This window comes from Leptonychotes weddellii, chromosome 8 (genome assembly GCF_054177405.1).
Source record: "Leptonychotes weddellii isolate Sample4059 chromosome 8, ASM5417740v2, whole genome shotgun sequence".
NCBI classification, from domain to species: Eukaryota; Metazoa; Chordata; class Mammalia; order Carnivora; family Phocidae; genus Leptonychotes; species Leptonychotes weddellii.
Genome location: NC_138376.1, coordinates 35,447,315 through 35,465,613, shown reverse-complemented (window position 1 = coordinate 35,465,613; position 18,299 = coordinate 35,447,315). Strand labels below are relative to the sequence as shown.

The 18,299-nt window shown below is 46.0% G+C and overlaps 1 protein-coding gene and 1 long non-coding RNA gene across 2 annotated transcripts in view; both read right to left on the bottom strand.

Moving 5' to 3' along the window:
- Nucleotides 1–978: 978 nt before the first annotated feature.
- On the bottom strand, nucleotides 979–3,552 carry LOC145723006 (uncharacterized). Its single transcript, XR_014147704.1, has 3 exons — nucleotides 3,449–3,552; nucleotides 1,981–2,093; nucleotides 979–1,607 (listed from the first exon to the last, which is right to left on the bottom strand). It is a non-coding gene; the product is annotated as an uncharacterized LOC145723006 (long non-coding RNA).
- A 6,629-nt stretch (nucleotides 3,553–10,181) lies between these two features.
- The window catches only part of MEP1A (meprin A subunit alpha), a 36,519-nt gene continuing 28,401 nt past the window's right edge, over nucleotides 10,182–18,299 (bottom strand). The window contains exons 11-14 of the mRNA XM_081828387.1: nucleotides 16,016–16,489; nucleotides 15,122–15,295; nucleotides 14,311–14,611; nucleotides 10,182–10,975 (exon numbers count right to left, since the gene is read on the bottom strand). Of these exons, the coding sequence (XP_081684513.1) occupies nucleotides 10,822–10,975; nucleotides 14,311–14,611; nucleotides 15,122–15,295; nucleotides 16,016–16,489 (1,103 nt within the window). The 3' untranslated portion in view covers nucleotides 10,182–10,821. The remainder of the gene's footprint in view (nucleotides 10,976–14,310; nucleotides 14,612–15,121; nucleotides 15,296–16,015; nucleotides 16,490–18,299) is intronic.

Genomic DNA, 18,299 nt, shown 5'->3' with positions numbered 1-18,299 from the left:
TTACCTCTGTCTAGTGACTATGCAAATGTGAAAGAAGTCACCTTTCCCGAGGGGATGGCCTCCAGCTCTGTGGGGCTTCGGGGAAAGGGTGCTATTTGGCAAAGCCTGATGTGTCCAGATGAAAAGAGGCTCACCAACGCCAGGGCCAACAACCTTCCCCAGCGTGGTGCGTGTCTGGGGTGCGGGTAGAGGGAGTCCAGGAGCTGATGTTCCCTTGACGCTTGGGCCAACGGATCAGAGACCTAAGCAGACAGGTGCCAGCCAGTCTTCCACACGCTTGTACCCCTGACCGTCGGGTCCTTAAAAATAAAGTCAATATGCTCCTCCTATGCTGGGCACTTCTCATCCTTTAAGCGTTCCCGTGAAATGTTGCAGTCTGCAGCCCGCAGCCCGCAGGTCACGCCCGGGGCTGGGAACAGCTCCTCCTCGACAGACCCACACACCCCTCGAATGCTCCCCTGGGTCACAGGAGCCTGTCTGGACTTTTCTGCTCTTTTGCACCGATTTTTTTTTCCCCCTTTGTAAGATAACACATACATCATTCAGAAGGAAGAGGTTTATTTTTGTATTTTGAAGACATTCCCTCCTGGCTTTATGAAGTTTATACTTTCTTCATATAAACAGGAAGAAGAGAGTGCTTCCCATGAACACTTTATGTGAACACGAAGGCAGCTTTCTTTGAACTATTTGGTAACGCTGTGTAAGCTGCATGGTCTAGAGGAATGAGAATGTGAATCCCGTGCTTTTAAATTTTGAGGTAGCCACATTAGAAAAAAAGTAAATCAGTAAAACTAATTGCAGTAACACTTCTATGTAACCAAGTTTATCCAAAATATTAACATTTCCAGATGTAATTAATGTAAACTTATTAATGAGACATCGTACACTCCTTTCCTTTTTCTTTGTACTAAGTGTTGGAATTCCTGTGTGTATTTTATGCTAACCAAACACCTCCGTTGTCCAGCCACATTTCAAGTGTTCAATAGCCACACGTATCTAGAGATTTTATTTATTTATTTTGACAGAGAGACACAGCGAGAGAGGGAACACAAGCAGGGGGAGTGGCAGAGGGAGAAGCAGGCTTCCCACTGAGCAGGGAGCCCAATGTGGGGCTCGATCCCAGGACCCTGGGATCATGACCTGAGCCGAAGGCAGACGCTTAACGAGTGAGCCCCCCAGGCGCCCCTGCACAACAGAGATTTAGAGTATCAACCAGCGACAAATGCTTTCTGCCATTCTGCCTTCTGTATACTGACAGCAGGGTAGGAGAATGAATTTAAAACAAGGTCTGTACCACATCATCCTTGCTGGTCTGTGCAGAGACCCTACATATACTGGGGGGCGGGGGGGCAGGGGTAGAAATCCATAAGGCCACAAATACCTCTCTTCCATATGACTCCTGCCACCCTAAGCAGGCTTGAAAGCCACAGTGTTCAAAATTCTCCTCTGAGATTTCTGACAAGCATGGGGCATTTGCCCCCGCAAATCACAGTTCCACATCTTCCCCAGGAAGGAGGAAGTGTCTGGAATCACCATCAGCCTTCTTTCTTGGAGAATGAGCTTGCGGTCTCAGCAGTGTGGTATGGCGGAAAGAACATGGCTCCTGCCTGGAACAGAAAGATACTTTCCCTCACTCACCTGAGCCTTTCCCCACACCTCTCTGGTCTTTGCTTTGCTCACCTAAAAAATAGAGATCATTCAAATTCCCACTCAAGGCTGTTGTCAGGCTCAAAAAGCACAGTTTACACAAACGGGTTTTGTAAACTGTCAAGTATTATGCAAACAAAAGATTATTTCCAATATCTCTTTGAAAGGCAGATAGATGCTGACCACAGAAAGCCGTCAGGGGCATTAAGCTCTGGTGACCCCAGTGGGATTCCTGGGCATCGAGGGGGTCATCAGGAGGACACTGGATCAGGAAGGGGAGGACACAGTTCATCAGGCACCTATGAGGAAATGAGGCAGTCCTAAACAACTTACCGACTCTGCAGATTTCCTTCAAGCCCATCTTGTGTGTAACAACATGACTTTTCTTACAGGACCCCAAAGCCCATCTGCAGACATGCCTCCTCCACACAGACCCACTGCACTTCCTGCAAGAGTCCAACCCTTTTCTTTGCCTCAGAATCTGGGTCAAAGGTCAGGACTCAGCCCCTTGCACACACAGCCCAGAGGGGGCATAGGGGACCCCCGCTGTCCCATGAGTATAAGGAGGACTGACAGAGGCCCAGACCTGTCCCACAACCCCAGGGGCTATTCAGAAGCCCTCCAGGATGGGGGTGCCCCTGTGGATCAACTTCCAGCTGCAATGACTTCTGGGCCCTTTGAGCCCCAGCCTGGAGATCAGATGGTCCTGGAGGATGACAATTTGGGAAGCAGGAAAGTTTTGCAAGTGTGATTAAAGGGTTCCCGGGGGAGGCCTGCTCTGAGGAAGGCTTTCCCGGCATCAAATGGGTCCACGTGGCAGAGTGCCAGGTGCCCCTTTCTTCCAGGGCAGGCAGCCAGCAGCAGCGTCCGAATACAGCTCTGCCCCTGTGGACACTCATAGCGGCAGGTGCCAAGCAGCGGGCTTTGAGAGAATGGAACCGGCTCCCTGGGCCAGGCCTGTGAGGTATCCACCCCTTCTCTCTGTTCCCATCAGTGATTCTGCAGGGTGGGGCAGTCAGAAAGCACCTGGTAAGTTCCCATTTACCAACCTCAGGGGTTAGGGTTCTATCCACTCGACCCCCTGCCCCCCCCCACACCATCTTTCCTTACGTCTTGCATAGATGGATACTTAAGTTTATCCTCTAGCACATTCTAGAGAGGAAACCAATTCTCCTAAGTTTTCTGTGCTCAGTGACTATAAGCAGACAGAACAAGAGGGGAGACATGAGGGGCACAATCCCAGAAGCCTGCCCTGTGCCAGACCCCCCCGTTCTTTCTCTCCTAATACCATTTTCCTGTGGGGCCCACGATTCAGCTAAAGTCATCTTCCTGTTTTCCAGACACCCATTCTTAACCTTTTCCCTTTAAACTTTGAGAGGAGGAGTCACAAGGTCCCCCGCGTTCCCTCTGCACAAAAGGGCAGCGGGTCGGGGAGACGTGCGACCATGCAAGGCCCGCGGTTTCCCTTCTTTCATGCAGAGCCAAGTCCCAACGAGGTATGCCGGCGACTGCTACAAACGAAACAGAACCAACCCAGGAGCCCAGGGGGAAAAAGGGCGTTTTCTCAGCATGAAAAGCAACAGGAACTATTTGGGCAAGTCATGGGAAGACGGCTGTTAGAGCCCACTTCCTTCGCTCGGCAGCACGATCCAGGAGCCTCTGCCGGCCCTGCCTTCTTGGAAGCCACTGTAATTGGTACCATCCTGCGTCCTCCCTCCTGCCCCCCAGCCTCCGCCCCCGGCTGCAGTGGGACGAGGTGTTTGATTTGGATTCACCGGGGAAGAATCGCACATCCACTCACTGTTTTTCTGGAACAGCGAGCGGTTCCCAGGCCCCGAGGAGCTCTCTCACAGCTGTCCCAGTCAAAGCGGAAGCGACAGGAGTCTCCAGCTGGGCCACTGAGTGACAGCTAGCGGGGGCGCGGGGCTTCCCTCGCCGGGCCCGCCGGCTTCTCCTGAGGCTCGATCGCCACCTTGTGGTCATCGGAGGGAGCGCCGCCTCTGGGTCCCACCTCCAAGGCGGCCCAGCACTCAGGCCGCTGATGTGCCTGGTGGGCGAGGTGCAGGGAAGTAATTTGGTGCGAAGGTGGGCTCGAGGCCTGCTAGATGACAGAGACCAGGAATGCAAGAATCACCCTCACTCCCTGCCTCCTGACACTTTTTACGCTATGGTCCTTGCAGGGCCAGTGGTATTACTCTTCCACTTGCCGGAGGTCTATCAAGTGTTCTCAGAGTGTTGGTTGTCATTTAAACACACACGAGAAAAGTAGGATTTCTCCGCAACGAAGTACGTGTCTAACGTAGTGTTTAAACACAAGTGAAGAACTGGAACATTCGTCCTACTACGCTTGGCTACGTGGTAATTGCCCTGGTGACGTGCAGCCTGAAAAGCCAGAAAGCTTTGAGGAGGTATGGGGAGAGCGGACATTTTAGCCACACGGTTCAAGTGTGCATGATGGATTTGCAGGCAGGTGTACACTTCTGAGATATACTTGCCAGGATAGCTCCCTCCTTCTGTTTCTTTCCTCTCTTACTGACCAAATCTTATTTACAGATCCAGAGGCAAAGCTAAAGGCAGCCCCCCTGCCGGCCCCAAATCACCAGGTTTCCCCATTCCAGACGGTAGTCTGGAAGGTAGTTTGAGGAAGCAAAATGGGTGCCTTCCGTGTGTCATAGGGCCTTAAACACTTTCTCCATCAATGCACCTTCCAAAGGATGAACTAGGATGGACCCCTTCCTTAGGATGGAAAACTATTACTGCCAAGCTGGGTTTTCATTTTCAATCCATGCTGAACCCGCAGCTGTCCCAGGGCTGTCTGACACACCAGCCCACCCTGAGGTCAGCTGGGAAGTTTCTAATCGAGGCTCTGGACACGCACTCAAGAGGAGGCTGCTGGCTTTGCTAGCCAAAATGTGATCCAAGAAGACCCAGTAGAAGTAAACAGTACCCACAGCCAAGAAAGGCTGATCCTTGGGGCAGAGGGACATGCTGACCTGCGTTGTGTCATGGGCAGACAGCTTCTGAACGTGCGAGAATATCATATGCTTTGGGATACCGCTCTTCCCCTCCGCTCCCAAAGAATAGCTCTGTCACCTTCTCCCTTATATTGGACATCCATCCTAACAGAAAACCAAATCTCAAGGAAAGAGGAGGTTTACTATGCAAAAACTTCTGGGAAAGAGGTGCACAGCAAATGAAATAAAATTTACCCTCCAGTGAAAATGGCTGATAACAATGTAACTAGGCCAACATTTATTGAGCTCTTTACCATGTGTTTGGTGCCTGTCCTAAGCTCTTTATGCATATAATCTCATTTAAGCCTTACAGCAACCCCAGGTTAAGTAGATGTTCTTTTTTATTTTACAGATGAATAAACTAAGCACAGAGAAGTTAATAATTTGCCCAGGGTCACACAGCTCAGGAATGGTAGAGCCAGGTGCTGAAAGCAGACGGTCTCATCTGGCATGTGTGCACGTCCACACCTCACTCGGTTGCTCCTTCATGCAGTCTGATGCACGTATCGTCCGATGGGGGAGGCAGTTCTGAGTACACAGATTGAGCGAGGGAGATACAGTGATGGGAAGGGTGGAGAAGGTAAAGCATCTCAGTGTCACTTTATGATTTCACGTAGGGGCAGCCCAGAACACAATGGCCGGTGGTCTGGGCACTCTTGGGGGTTGGCCCACTTCCCTCTTCCATATCTGATGGAGCATGAAAGGACTCCCACTGTGTTGCTTTAGTGAAAGTAGACTTCACATTAGCCCCCTACTTGATCCCCAAATGGAGCAGCCTGAGTGCACCTGCCATTTTAATCTTTCCTCTTCATTCAGATGAGTTTCCACGAGGTCCCCATCGCCAGTGGTATTACTCTTCCACTTGCCGGAGGTCTATCAAGCGTTCTCAGAGTGTTGGATGTCATTTAAACACACATGAGAAAAGTAGGATTTCTCCGCAACGAAGTACGTGTCTAACGTGGTGTTTAAACACAAGTGAAGAACTGGAACATTCGTCCTACTACGCTTGGCTCCGTGGTGATTGCCCTGGTGATGTGCAGCCTGATGCAGCAGCTGATCTGCTAAGTGAATTATCTGGATGCTCTGCTTCATTCTGCATGGGTGAGAGCATTGCGCTGTCTTCAACACTGATTGACAGCCAGTTTAGGGAGCAAAGAGGGGTGATCCCACTTTTCTACTCTCCTTTTACTCTCTTGACCAGACAGAAATCTTTAACATGTTACTGATGATTTCCATTGAGCTGTTGCATCACACTTGGGTAAAACTGTCGTAAATCTGTCTAGGCCTGAGGGACTCTGTCCCACGCGGAGCCACGTCTCAGTCCGTGCTGGGGTTGCAGAACCAGCTCCAGGCCAAATTGTGAAAGGTGGAGAGAGATGGGTCTTGTCCTCACTATCTTGTCCCACCTGACCTTTTGATCTGTCTCCTACATACACTAATGTGCATGTACGTGTGCGAGCGCACACACACACACACATACACACACGCACAGGAACCCTGTTGGGCTGCTTTACCCATGTCAAATCTCTTCTTTTATTTCTTTTTTTATCTTTATTTTTATTAAAAACCAATTAACATATAGTGTATCATGAGTTTCAGATGTAGAGGTCAGTGATTCATCAGTTGCATATAACACCCAGTGCTCATTACACCACGTGCCCTCCTTAATGCCCATCACCCAGTTACCCCTCCCATCGCCCCCTCCCCTCCAGCAACCCTCAGTTTGTTTCCTATGATTAAGAATCTTATGGTTTGCCTCCCTCTCTGATTTCATCTTATTTTATTTTTCCTTCCCTTCCCCTATGTTCATCTGTTTTGCTTCTTCAATTCCATATATGAATGAAATCATATGAGATCTCTCTTTCTCTGACTGACTTATTTCACTTAGCATAATACCCTCTAGTTCATCCACATCATTGCAAATGGTAAGATTTCATTCTTTTTGATGACTGAGTAATATTCCGTCATGTGTATATACCACATCTTCTTTATCCATTCATCTGTCGATGGACATCTGGGCTCTTTCCATAGTTTGGCCATTGTGGACATTGCTGCTATAAACATTGGGGTGCACATGTCCCTTTGAATCACTATGTATCTTTTGGATAAATACCTAACAGTACAATTTCTGGATGGTAGGGTAGTTCTAATTTTAACTTTTTGAGAAACCTCCATACTGTCTTCCAGAGTGGCTGCACCAGCTTGCCTTTCCACCAACAGTGTAGGAGGGTTCCCCTTTCTCCACATCCCCGCCAACATCTGTCGTTTCCTGACTTGTTGATTTTCACCATTCTAACCGGTGCGAGGTGGTGTCTCATTGTGGTTCTGCTCTGTATTTCCTTGTCTTCTGTCATTTCTTCCATATCAGTATTCATTAGAGATTGATACCATCCCACCCCACTGTCTCCCATCCCCTACCCATTAGGGTTTGTGAGAGTTCACTAAACAGTCCTCATAGCTAAACACAATACCTATCTTTGAAAATTAATTTTGCTTGAAGATTTTGGAAAAATATATTATGTTTATATAACTAACATAGGAAAGCTCTTTTAGCCATAGTTGTAAATACACGGAAATGTGAGTTGGTGACTAATTAGACATCAAATGATATTCGTAATAAAGAAAAACAAGCAAAAAAGATCTTCACATCATGTTAGATGTTGATTAGCTTACACTGCATATCCCTCCCACCCCCCAGGCCACTCACTGGTCTTATTAAGCTTCCCTGGTAGCCAAAAGGGGACAATAGATTCTCCTATTAAATGGACCTTTGACCTGGCTGCAGCATTCATTCTCTCTAGAATCTGCTCACTTTACTCAAATATCTGAGTAGAACCTCAGGATCCCTAGATTTCCCTCAAGCCATAAAAATGGAAGACATAATTCATCAGAAAGGAGGAGCTCGAGAAGAGAAGGTGTTTGGCTATAATTTACTTGCAGAGATACATCAATATCATATTACAATGGACACAGTATTCAGGTCCACTATAATCCAGAGCTAGAGGAGGTTAGATGCTTGTCAAAGTACTCTGCAACATTCCCACAGTCATTAGCAGTGAGGGACCCTAAGCAAAAGTCTGTGCTGCAGAAATATCCAAAGCAAAAACTTTTCAATATTGCTATCCCAAACCAAACCAGAGGGTTTTCATTAGTTTAGAGGATGCTAGAAGTCATCTTTGCATTAGTACACTGGAATTATCACACAGCTATAGGTACAAAACACTGGCAGGCCCAGTGAGCTAACTTTGGAGGAGAAAGCTTAGATTACAATTCAGTTTGGTTCTGATCTCCCTCACTTGCTAGAATATTCCATTGGTTGATCCGGTTGGGCCGGTGGTTCTCAACCAGGATGACTTTGGCCCCCGAGGGACATTTGGCAACATCTAGAGACATTTTTAGTTTTTGTAACCAGGGAGGTGGCTCTGCTGGTGTCTAGTGAGGCAGAGGCCAGGATGCTGCTAACATCCTACAGGACACAGCACCACACCCACGACAAGGAATATCTAGCTCAAAATGTCAGTAGTGCCCAGGTTGTGTTCCTGGCCTTCAGATTATTTGGTTGCACATGCCTTGAGTGAACCTTTAATCCAAGACGTTTGTTGGAAAGCAAAATCATAGAGCAGAGACTTCATTACATTTACAAAATAGGTTAGGTGACTTTTGTGGGGCTTGATAGATAAGAAATATGTTAATGTTCATTGTGACTTTTGAGGTAGGGGGATATGGGTCCCACCCACTTCTACTATCACAGGCTCCAGATAGTACTAAAGGATGTGACATTCGAGAATGGCCAGATTGGCTCAGGCCAGTTCAGAAGGAAACGAGCCAGAAGAGGAAAGGGAGAAGGATAAGGGATAGGGTGTAGGGGGGAAATGTGAGACATTTTCAGACTTTCAAACTACTCTGACTCCTTCCCACTCTGTTGACCAAGCACCCAGATACAGAGAAAATTTCCTGCTTTTTCACGTCGCTCATCTAAATCCCAAATCCCACAATGCCTAGAGATGATGAAATGGGTATTTCTCTGTCTCTCTCCCAACATGAATGCCTACTTTTCCATCACCACCACAACACCTCAAAAGAATAAAGTAATCCTCCTGGAATGATTGAGAACTTCAGGCTCAAAGAAAAGCTAAATGTGATGTCCCATCCACGATGTGCCAGATTCTTAATCAATCAATCAACAGAAATGACAATCAATCATCAACAGAGATGCTCCTAGGTAGTAGGTGTGCTGCTGGATCTGAGAACCTACAGAGAAATAGCAAAATATTTGACCCTCAGTCTGGGACCTTCTGACCATTGTTTGACTATATTTAATTTATAATTTACCAGATCAAAAACTTAGGTTACTCTTGATACTTGAGCTTCTGCTACTTCCAGAGGGAATTCACTGTACAAACAATGTTGTCCTTGGTTAGGAATGGGGCCTCTCCCTCTGAACTAGACCAAGTCTAAGCCAGGCATGGCCCAGAGCACATTTCTTTCTAATAAAATGAAAGAAAACAACGATAGTATTTGGAGTCTGGAGCCTGGAGCTCCCTTCTAAAGTGAAACACTGAGAAATTGTGGAGGGCATGACCTTCTCCAGGCCTAGCTGGGAAGGCAGTGTGGGTTTGCAGGCTGTGAAATCCATGGAGAAAAAGCTGTCTATTTTCAATTTGGTCTTGGGAGACAGGAGTGTAGGCTGGGGGCTGGATAGTGTCTCATCTAATCTGAAAATTAAACAGTAACATTTGTGTGCATTTGGCTCTAAAATATGTTCTTACCCATTATCCCATTTTATTACCCTGCCACCCCGGACATGTTAAAGTGGGGTGTGAGGAGGTGGTTAACTGCTACTTCCCTTTGACAGATTTGGGAACTAAGACCAAGAGCTTATGTGATTTTACTAAAATTGCTCAGCTGGTTAGATGCACCTGGCTGGCATACCTGACTTCCAGACCCATTTTCCATCGGAGCAGGTGGTGCCCGTAAACCAGCCCTCCAGCAGGTACCGATGACCTCGGGCTGGAGAGTCAGTCCCCAAGGGGTGTTGTTTCCACCTGCTATAAACTCTCCTCACACCTTCACATGCAATGGATTCTTCTTAACCCATCCTGTTATTTCCAGAATGGCCAGAAAGTGTGTACTTAAGAAGCTGGTACCCTTAAAGCTGGGGACCACTCAGGCTCCTTGAAACATACTCTGTTATTAAACATCCAGAGCCAGCTCTTTGTGGAGCCTGAACCAACTGGGGATGGGAATCCTAGATTTCCTTTGACTTGATCTGTCTTGGAACTTCCTTGCCCCAGATAGTTTTATCTCCTTAGGAACTGTGGAAAGAAAGTGTGTCTAACTGCTTTAAAACTTTCTTCTACTAGCTCCTGTCAGTTTGTTAACATAATAATTTTATACTGGAATAGTATATAAAATATGCTTTAGACTTAAAAAGATCTGAGGAAGAGCTTTGGACAACTCTTCTACACACACACACACACACACACACACACACACACACAAAGCTGGACACACAGAAGGTACTGACTAAATATTTATTGAATTTATAAAGATCTATTTTTACAATCAGAGGAGAAGGAAAGCAAATGCCGCAAAGTCCTGCTGTAAGAAGGAATCTTTCCTCTAACACATAAGCCCTTAAAGAGTACTATTGTGTCTGATGAAAAACAAGTTTTTGATTTTAATACAAATGACATGTAGGTTTCATCACATATTTTATTTGCAGTAGAAATGAGAGTTTCTATAACTTAGTTCTTCATTCATTATCAGTTCATTCATTCACATTTATTAAGTTCCCACGATGGGCCAGCCAGGCACGCCTCGAAGCGAACATGGGAAACGCAGGCCTGCCCACCAGGAGCTTACAGTCGATGGGAAAGATAGTTGATTAAACAAGGGATTGAAAATGAAGTGTAATGAGTACTGTCACAGGACACACGAGCTACATTCAGAGCAGGGTAACAGAACCATGTGGGGACGGGGGGAGGGAAAGGAGGGGGGGCAGAAAAAACCAGAATGGTCACACAGGAGGCTGGAGGCTGCGGTCCTTGGAGGCCTGTTCAAAGCAAGGCTGATAAAAACCACCCCAAACTGCGCGGAGGTCCAGAAAGGAAGGTCTGAGTAGAGAAGGTGCTTCTGTGATCTGGCTGATGTCAGGTCACTACTTTGGCTTTTGAGAAAGGATGGAGATGATGCTGAAGGTCAAGAAGATCACGCCGGCCGTGCCTCCGATCAGCAGGCCCAGGATGCTGCCGTGCACTTGCATGGCCTGACAATGCTCCCCCGTGTAGAAGAAAGCATGACTGGAGACACACCTGGGGGGGCAGAACAGAGGAGGGGTGTGGGAGGCACCCGAGCCTCCATTGCTTTGTAGCTACCAGCACCGACAGCCACAGGGGCAGGGGACCCTGACTGAGTGGTCCACATGCCTGACCCCATTCCAAGGGCTTTATATGAGTCCATTCAATCTCCTAACAGCCCCAGGAGGGGGTGGTTATTACTATTCTCATAACCTCATTTTGCAATCCTTTATTTATATCCAGAGAGGTTAAATCATGGGCTCAAGGTCACACGGTTAGTCAGTGTTTCACACTTGAAGTCTAATCCCTGGAGGCCTGTCTCCAGACCAGGTGCCCTTGGCCCCATCCCGTGCGAGGCTCAGGAAGGAAGGTTTGGGGCATTTAAAGAATGCGTGGCCCATGCGGGTTCAGACTGCAAGTTACGAGGGAAATTCTCCAGATAGAGTCTGACCCCAACCATTAGCTGGGGCTCGAGAACTTCCAGACGGTATCCATTACAATGTTGCTGTTAGGTGAGGATCCTACCAGCTATGTCCCAGGCCGCCCCAAAATCTGCAAGATCATGAGCACACTTCTTACTGCTTTGTTTGGGACACAGTCACACAGGGGCTGCCACACCTCGGGTTTGCTTGTTTGTGTTTTAATGTCATCTGGTGGGGAGATCAACTAATCTCAGACCCAAGGCATGGGGAGTGATGTTTCCTCGCTTCTAGGGTAGCAATTCCAGCCTTCATTTCAAACAACATTCTCATCGCAAAGTCTAACCACAGAGCCGAATGTGACAATCAGAAGTCACGGACTCTTTTTACTCATTCTGGAACTATTTTACCTTCCTCATCACTAGCCTAGACATTGGCTTCTTAAAAATCAGTGTGTAATAGGGGCGCTTGGGTGGCTCAGTCAGTTGAGTGCCTGCCTTCGGCTCAGGTCATGATCCCAGGGTCCTGAGATCGAGCCCCGCATCAGGCTCCCTGCTCAGCGGGGAGTCTGCTTCTCCCTCTCCCTCTGGTTCTCCCCCTGCTTGTGCATGTGCTCTCTCTCTTTTTCTGTCAAATAAATAAATAAAATTTTTATAAAAATCAGTGCATAATAGCAAGTTCGTTCAATTTTTCCCTGGCCTAGTCCCTTCCAAATACAGTTTAATGATATTCTCAAGGATTCCCTTAGAGGGGCTTATCCCACAAACTGCAGGTTTGTGGAAGAGGGATGCTTTGGTCGAGCAGAGGGTGATACACAAGTGGGAACCACTGGTCGTCCTGACTCTGAGGGTGAGGCTAGTTGGGGCACATATGGAAATCTGGCATCCAAGGCCCCATCAGCTGAGAGGTGTAGACCAATGGCTGTGGAGCCCTCAAGAAACAAGGAGGTCATTCTCAGATAGAAGGAACCAGCGCTCCTTGGAAAAGTGCTTTATTCCAGGGCTGGGACGGGGGAAGTAAAAGATAAGCTGGGAGGATCCTGTGGTGCCAGAAAGTAAGACTGTGTTCATGAAACAGTGAGTGGGTGCTGAAAGGGTACAGCAGCCAATCTGGGAGAGCTCTCAAAGGCCAAGGCCAGGATGCCATGAGCTACAAAGGCAAGACTGACATTATGCAACTATGGCCCAGAGAAGAAAGTAAATGTTTATGTGCCCTTCATGATATAAAGACATGCATGAATCCATGAATCGGGAGGAGTGGACCATTATTCTTTACATGAGAATTTCACTTACTGAACACGGAGGGAGTGGGGGAGATGGAAAATCACCACTGGACTATTTCAGGGCAACTGTGGCAACAAGTCCACCAAAGGATGATGACACTAGTGGGTGAGGATTCGAGAAAAAGCAGGATGCCTGCATGGCCTCTGAATGTCTCTCCCAAGACATGTATTAACTGCAGAGTGAGGAATGGACACCCCGTGACCCGGTGCTCAAGGTTACCATCACCAGTCTTAACTCCTCGGACATCACGTGCCCCTTGAATGACCCTCCAAGAAAGGCGTACGTACCTCATCTTTGCTCTTCTTGCCAAAAATGTACGCTCTCAGTATAACCATGAGAAAACATGAGACACACCCAAATGGAGGAACAATTTAAAAAATAACTGAGCAGGACTCTTCAAAAGTGTCAAGGTAGTGAAAGAGGAGGGAACACTGAGGGGTTGTCCCAGCGTGAAGGAGGCTAAGGAGACGTGAAACTGAATATAATGAAGGGCCCTGAGTTAGATCCCGGAACAAAAAAAAGGACATTGGTGAAAAAAATGGAGAGATCTGAATGAGGTCTGTAGTTTAGCGAATGCTATTATTAATTGCATTTAGTTGCATTAATGTTCATTTCTTCGCTTTGCTAATTGTGATATGGTTGCGTAAGATGTTAACATTCAGGAATGAGAAGCTCTGCAGTATTTTTGCAAATGTACCTGTAAATCTAAAATCATTTCAACATAAAAGCTTAAAAAAGAAGAAACAAAGTGGAGATTGAAAAGGACTCAGAAGAAATGTAGGTCTTTTGAGCCAAGCAGGCTAGTCCTTACCTCTGCCATTATTCTGCCAAATGAAACTGATGTTTCTGTCATCACGTATATTCTTTTATGAAATATTTTATGCAAACAACAAACATTATAAAAAGAAATATTAAATCTAGCAAACCGTGCAGACAGGCAGACTTGGATGCAAGTCTCAGCGCCAGTATTTGCCGTCGGAGAAATGTTAGACAAATTATTTAGCCTCTCTAAGCTTCAACTTCCTTATGCACCAAATGGGGAGAAGGAGGGTCCTATGTCACAGGGTGGCTGTCAGGAATAATTTAGATCATGCATGTATACTGCTCAGGAGAGCACATGATACATAGTAAGCAGTCAAAAACTATCAGATATTCTTATTACTATTATTGAAAACATAACTATAATCATAGTACAACAGAACAAATAGATGATAGTAATAATAATTGATAATTAACAATACCACTGGCAGTCAGTAAAGATTTAAGCTTGGTCCCCAGTCCCACTGAGGCAGGTCATGCATTTCCTGGGCTAACAGCTCTGGAACATTTGTGAGCGCTGCAGTGGAGTTCAAAATCCCAACAAAGTTCAAGATGTTGTTGACCACGTCCCAGAGGTGGGCAAGGGATGAAAGTCAAGATTTGGGAGATTTGGGGCCCCTCTGCCCCGGCAGGACCCCAGCTATGTCCTGACAGCATAAGCCAGCTGATTCAGAGCACAGCTTTGTGGAATCAAGGACAGCTGTGTCCAGGTGGCCCTCTGAAGTAGTCATCACCCTAACCTGAGAGCGGTGTCTTTTACCAGGTTAAGCAAATGTTTAGCTCACCCCTGCTGACCTGCCCCCTGCCTCCCCCCAGCCACAGAGCCTACCTGCAGCTCGCCATCCCCTTCACGTTCACACAGATGCCTTCATTTTGGCAAGGATTCGGGTCACACGGATCTCTGAAGTACTGTGGCCAGTTGCGGTCTTCCAGAGGGCCTGTGTTCTCTACTGACCGCTTCTGTCGGCTGGGCTGCCCCTGGTCCAGGCTGCTGGGGAGCGCTTTCTCTAACAAGACCTTTCCCGAACCTTCTTCTGAGGCCTGCTGCTCCTGGTCCTGGAGAACAAGGCCTTCGGGAATCAGCCTTGTGTTTTGAGTTGGAACTTCAGTGTGGTTAAGGTAGGTGATATCTTGAGGAAATAGACAAAGGGCAGTGAGGAAGATCTGCAATTAACATCTGACTACAATTAACTTCCACTTCTGGAGAAAGTTCCCTGGTGGACTCCACGTTTAGTGACATGGAAAGGTGGTTTGAATCCAGCTGATTCTCATGCTAGCTATTTTTATTTTCAGAGTAATCCAATCACATTTTTATTTATTATAACTTAAAAAAAGAAGCAAAAAGCTAGCATGGATAGACTGATCAAAACTAAACTGAAGTTAGCAAATGGTCATATCTGATAAATTATCAAAAAAGATGACACCAAAGTTTTAGTTTCTCCCAAGACCCAGTTAAAATAAAGATGTGAGTCCTTGAGCAATAGCTCTCCTAGAGCATATCTTTTTTTATTTTTTTTTAACCTGGTCCTCAAAAAAAAAAAAAAAAATCCCATCCTCCATGAGATGCTCAAAAATCAGTGCAAAATCAGCAGAAGCCCCAGAGCATAGGATTAGTTATTCAGGAAGATCTGCAAACATACCTTCAAAGTCCACAAAAAGTATAAGGTCATCATTTTTAAGGAAACTCTTCCTTCTTAGCATTTGGTGGGAGATGACACTACTCCAGCCCCAGTCAATGCTTCTAAAACAATCACAGTCCTTATCATAGGATCCCATGATGGATGGCCTGTCCCAGATGACGGAGTCATTCATTGCTACAAAGTAATAGGTAACATAACATCACAGTACCTCTCTATACTTCACTCTCCAACCAGTCTTTAATGAGTATATAGAGCTTTGTTAGAAAAAAAAATATGTTGGAAAAAATCAGATTATTTATGCTTTCTAGGAGAATTAAAACTCAGAATTGGGAAGGGGGAGGGGCAGGAACCAGAGCTCTGAATGATCAAATTGTCCATTACTGAGTCATTTCCTCAGTGAAGACGAAGGGACAGTGAGAGCCTCTTCCTTTTAAGGCTTAAGGCTTTTCATGTGAAAAATAAAAAAGTCTGCCCATTTCTTTTTGATACGAGTTTATTTCATTAACATACTGACAGTCACTGATATTTTAGGAGTTAGCGCGTTAGTTCGGCACAGAGGCTAGCAAATTCTGAGTATTTGATAAATGATGGTCAGTATCTGTCTTCTCATTTAGACTGCGTTCAGTGAAGCAGGAACTGCCTGGCTGGCTTATATTCTAGGTACCTGTCACTGAGTTTGGCACAGTGAAAGCCCTTAATAAATGCTGGATAAGTGAATTTGGAAAAGAGAAGGGAGAAAAGATGACATTGAAAATGTGACTTAATATTCCAACATGACCATGTTCCTGATTTACCCAAGGAGGAAATGTGAGAGGAAGATTAATCTCTTGAATACAGATGGGAATCATATCCACCGGCCCTTTCGGGGTGAGCAGCAGATTTTAGAGCACCTACCTGAAGATGTCTGGGACTTGGAGGTAGTGAACACCATGCTTGAGGACATTCTATTCCTGGCATCAGGTTCCTGGTCGAGGATGGTCATTACCACCTGTCTGTTTTCCACTGGCCACTCCAGGATAGCATCATTCTCCCCACTGCACAGGTGAAAAGTAAGTCCCAAGTAGCCAGAGCTACTGGAGCTGAATCTGCCATTTGGGTATAAGGTCAACCCAAAACCATATCCCTCTGAATTGTAGAATCGAGGGCTCAGGAGCTTATTCCCTGGAACCGTGTTCTGAAGGACCTGGGAGAAATTCCGTATGGTCCAAACGCCTGCGGGGCATGGGGTTTCCGTCAGAGTGATATCATCCAGGTAAATTCCCCCATTTGAGTTCTGGGGGTCACCTTTTGTGCCCTGGAACATGTAGCGAAACTTCTTTTCTTCTCTGAGCATCACATGGGCAATTTTCCAATTTTGGTCCAAATCTCCTGGGGACAGAGAAGAAGGTTGGTGACAACTGCGGCCAACATTTATTAAGCATGACCTATGAGCCTGGTAGCACGCCAAGTGCTTTAAAGATTTTATTTGTTTATTTATTTATTTATTTGAGAGAGAAAGAGAGAGAGAGAGAGTGGGAGGAGAAGCAGAAGGAGAAGGACAAGCACCCTCTGTACTGAGTAAGACCCTGAGATCATGCCCTGGGCTGAAATCAAGAGTTGGACACTTAACCGACTGAACCACCCAGGCGCCCTGCATGCCAAGTGCTTTATATGAATTATCTAATTTAACCCTCACAATATCCCTATGAGATAGGTACTGTTATAAGCTGGTTAAGGAACTTTTCCAAAGTCACATACTACAGAGGGAAAATAGCTACAGAAAGATATACTATGATTTATTTTAATATTCATATTCAAATCTTAATCAGAATTTGTTTTCCATTATTATTCAGTTCCATAGGTTCTGTGTTTCCCCCGGGTTTCATGGTATAAATGCACCCCATCCCCTAATGTTTGCACTGAATACCCAAGTAATAGGCTGAACCATAAAAATAGTCATTTTGTAAACTCAAAGTCAAATAATGGTGATTTCATATGGTCCAACCTATGACTTGATGCCAGAGAGATATATGGTGTGCTCTAGAGTGAGTGTTCACATACAGGACTAGTTGGATCTCCCCTATGCAATACTGACTCACCCACTAACATCCAATATTTTCTCTTCATATTATCTGAAGTCCCAACAAGTAGGGAATCCATCCTTTAAAAAAATAATAATAATAATACAAAAAGAGTTACCACTATCCAGATATTCACATTCTAGTGAAAATTAGGTTTACTTGTTTTTTTTCCCGAGACTGAGCTGGAAGTGAGAATTTTAGCTAAAGAGCTGAGATAAGAAGTTGAGAAAGATGTTCTCAAACATGGGGTCCAGTGCTTCACAGCATAAGAAACCAGAAAGGAGCTTGAGGGTCTAGAGAAGGAAACCTCCAGGCCAGAGCAACTCATAGTTCCCTAGAGATCTGCCCCTACTTTCATATTCTGACAGGGTGTATCTTAACACTGGGCTCAGAAAGGAAAAGAAAAATGCTACATTCCAAGTGGGGATCCTGTTGGCTAAAATGAATTCAAACAGATGAGTGTTATTGAAGTTTAGTCTGAAATGCAATTGGCCAGAGGGCTTCAGAAGTATTTTTCCTCTTTCTGTGTGTTATAACCAGAAATCTACATACAGAGTTCCACTCCAGAAAACAGAACATTGTTAGATCTGTCCCTCAAAGTTGTCCTTAAAGAGAATGACTGAGAACAAAGGGAGATCAAGGCACTCTTCAGTCTTGGGAGAGCAGAGCTAGGCCATGTGGTTAGGTTACCTACACATAGGGGAGAAGGGTGAGGAGAGCACATCGACCACATCTATAACCTATGAACTGGTGTAAGTACTGTCTCCTGGGGACGGGACTGCAGTCACGTGGAGGACACATGGATCTGAGATGTAATGGGTGTCAGGATGTCTGGAATAGGGACAGACACACAAGATTTTTACTAATTTGCTCAACAGGGTTAAACCATCTTCATATGGATTGTCACCTTGAGATTGAAATGTGGGAACATGGTACTGGAAGGAAGACCCGAGGTCCATTACCATGTAGGCAGAGACTCTTAGAGGGCACCTAGCTGTCATCCTGTTACAGAACCTGGGCTGGATCACCCAACGGAAGAACCAAGCGGCACTTGGAGATCTTGGAGGATAGGAGATTTATTTAATGCCGGCGGGCTCAGAGGAGAGTGGTCTCCAAAG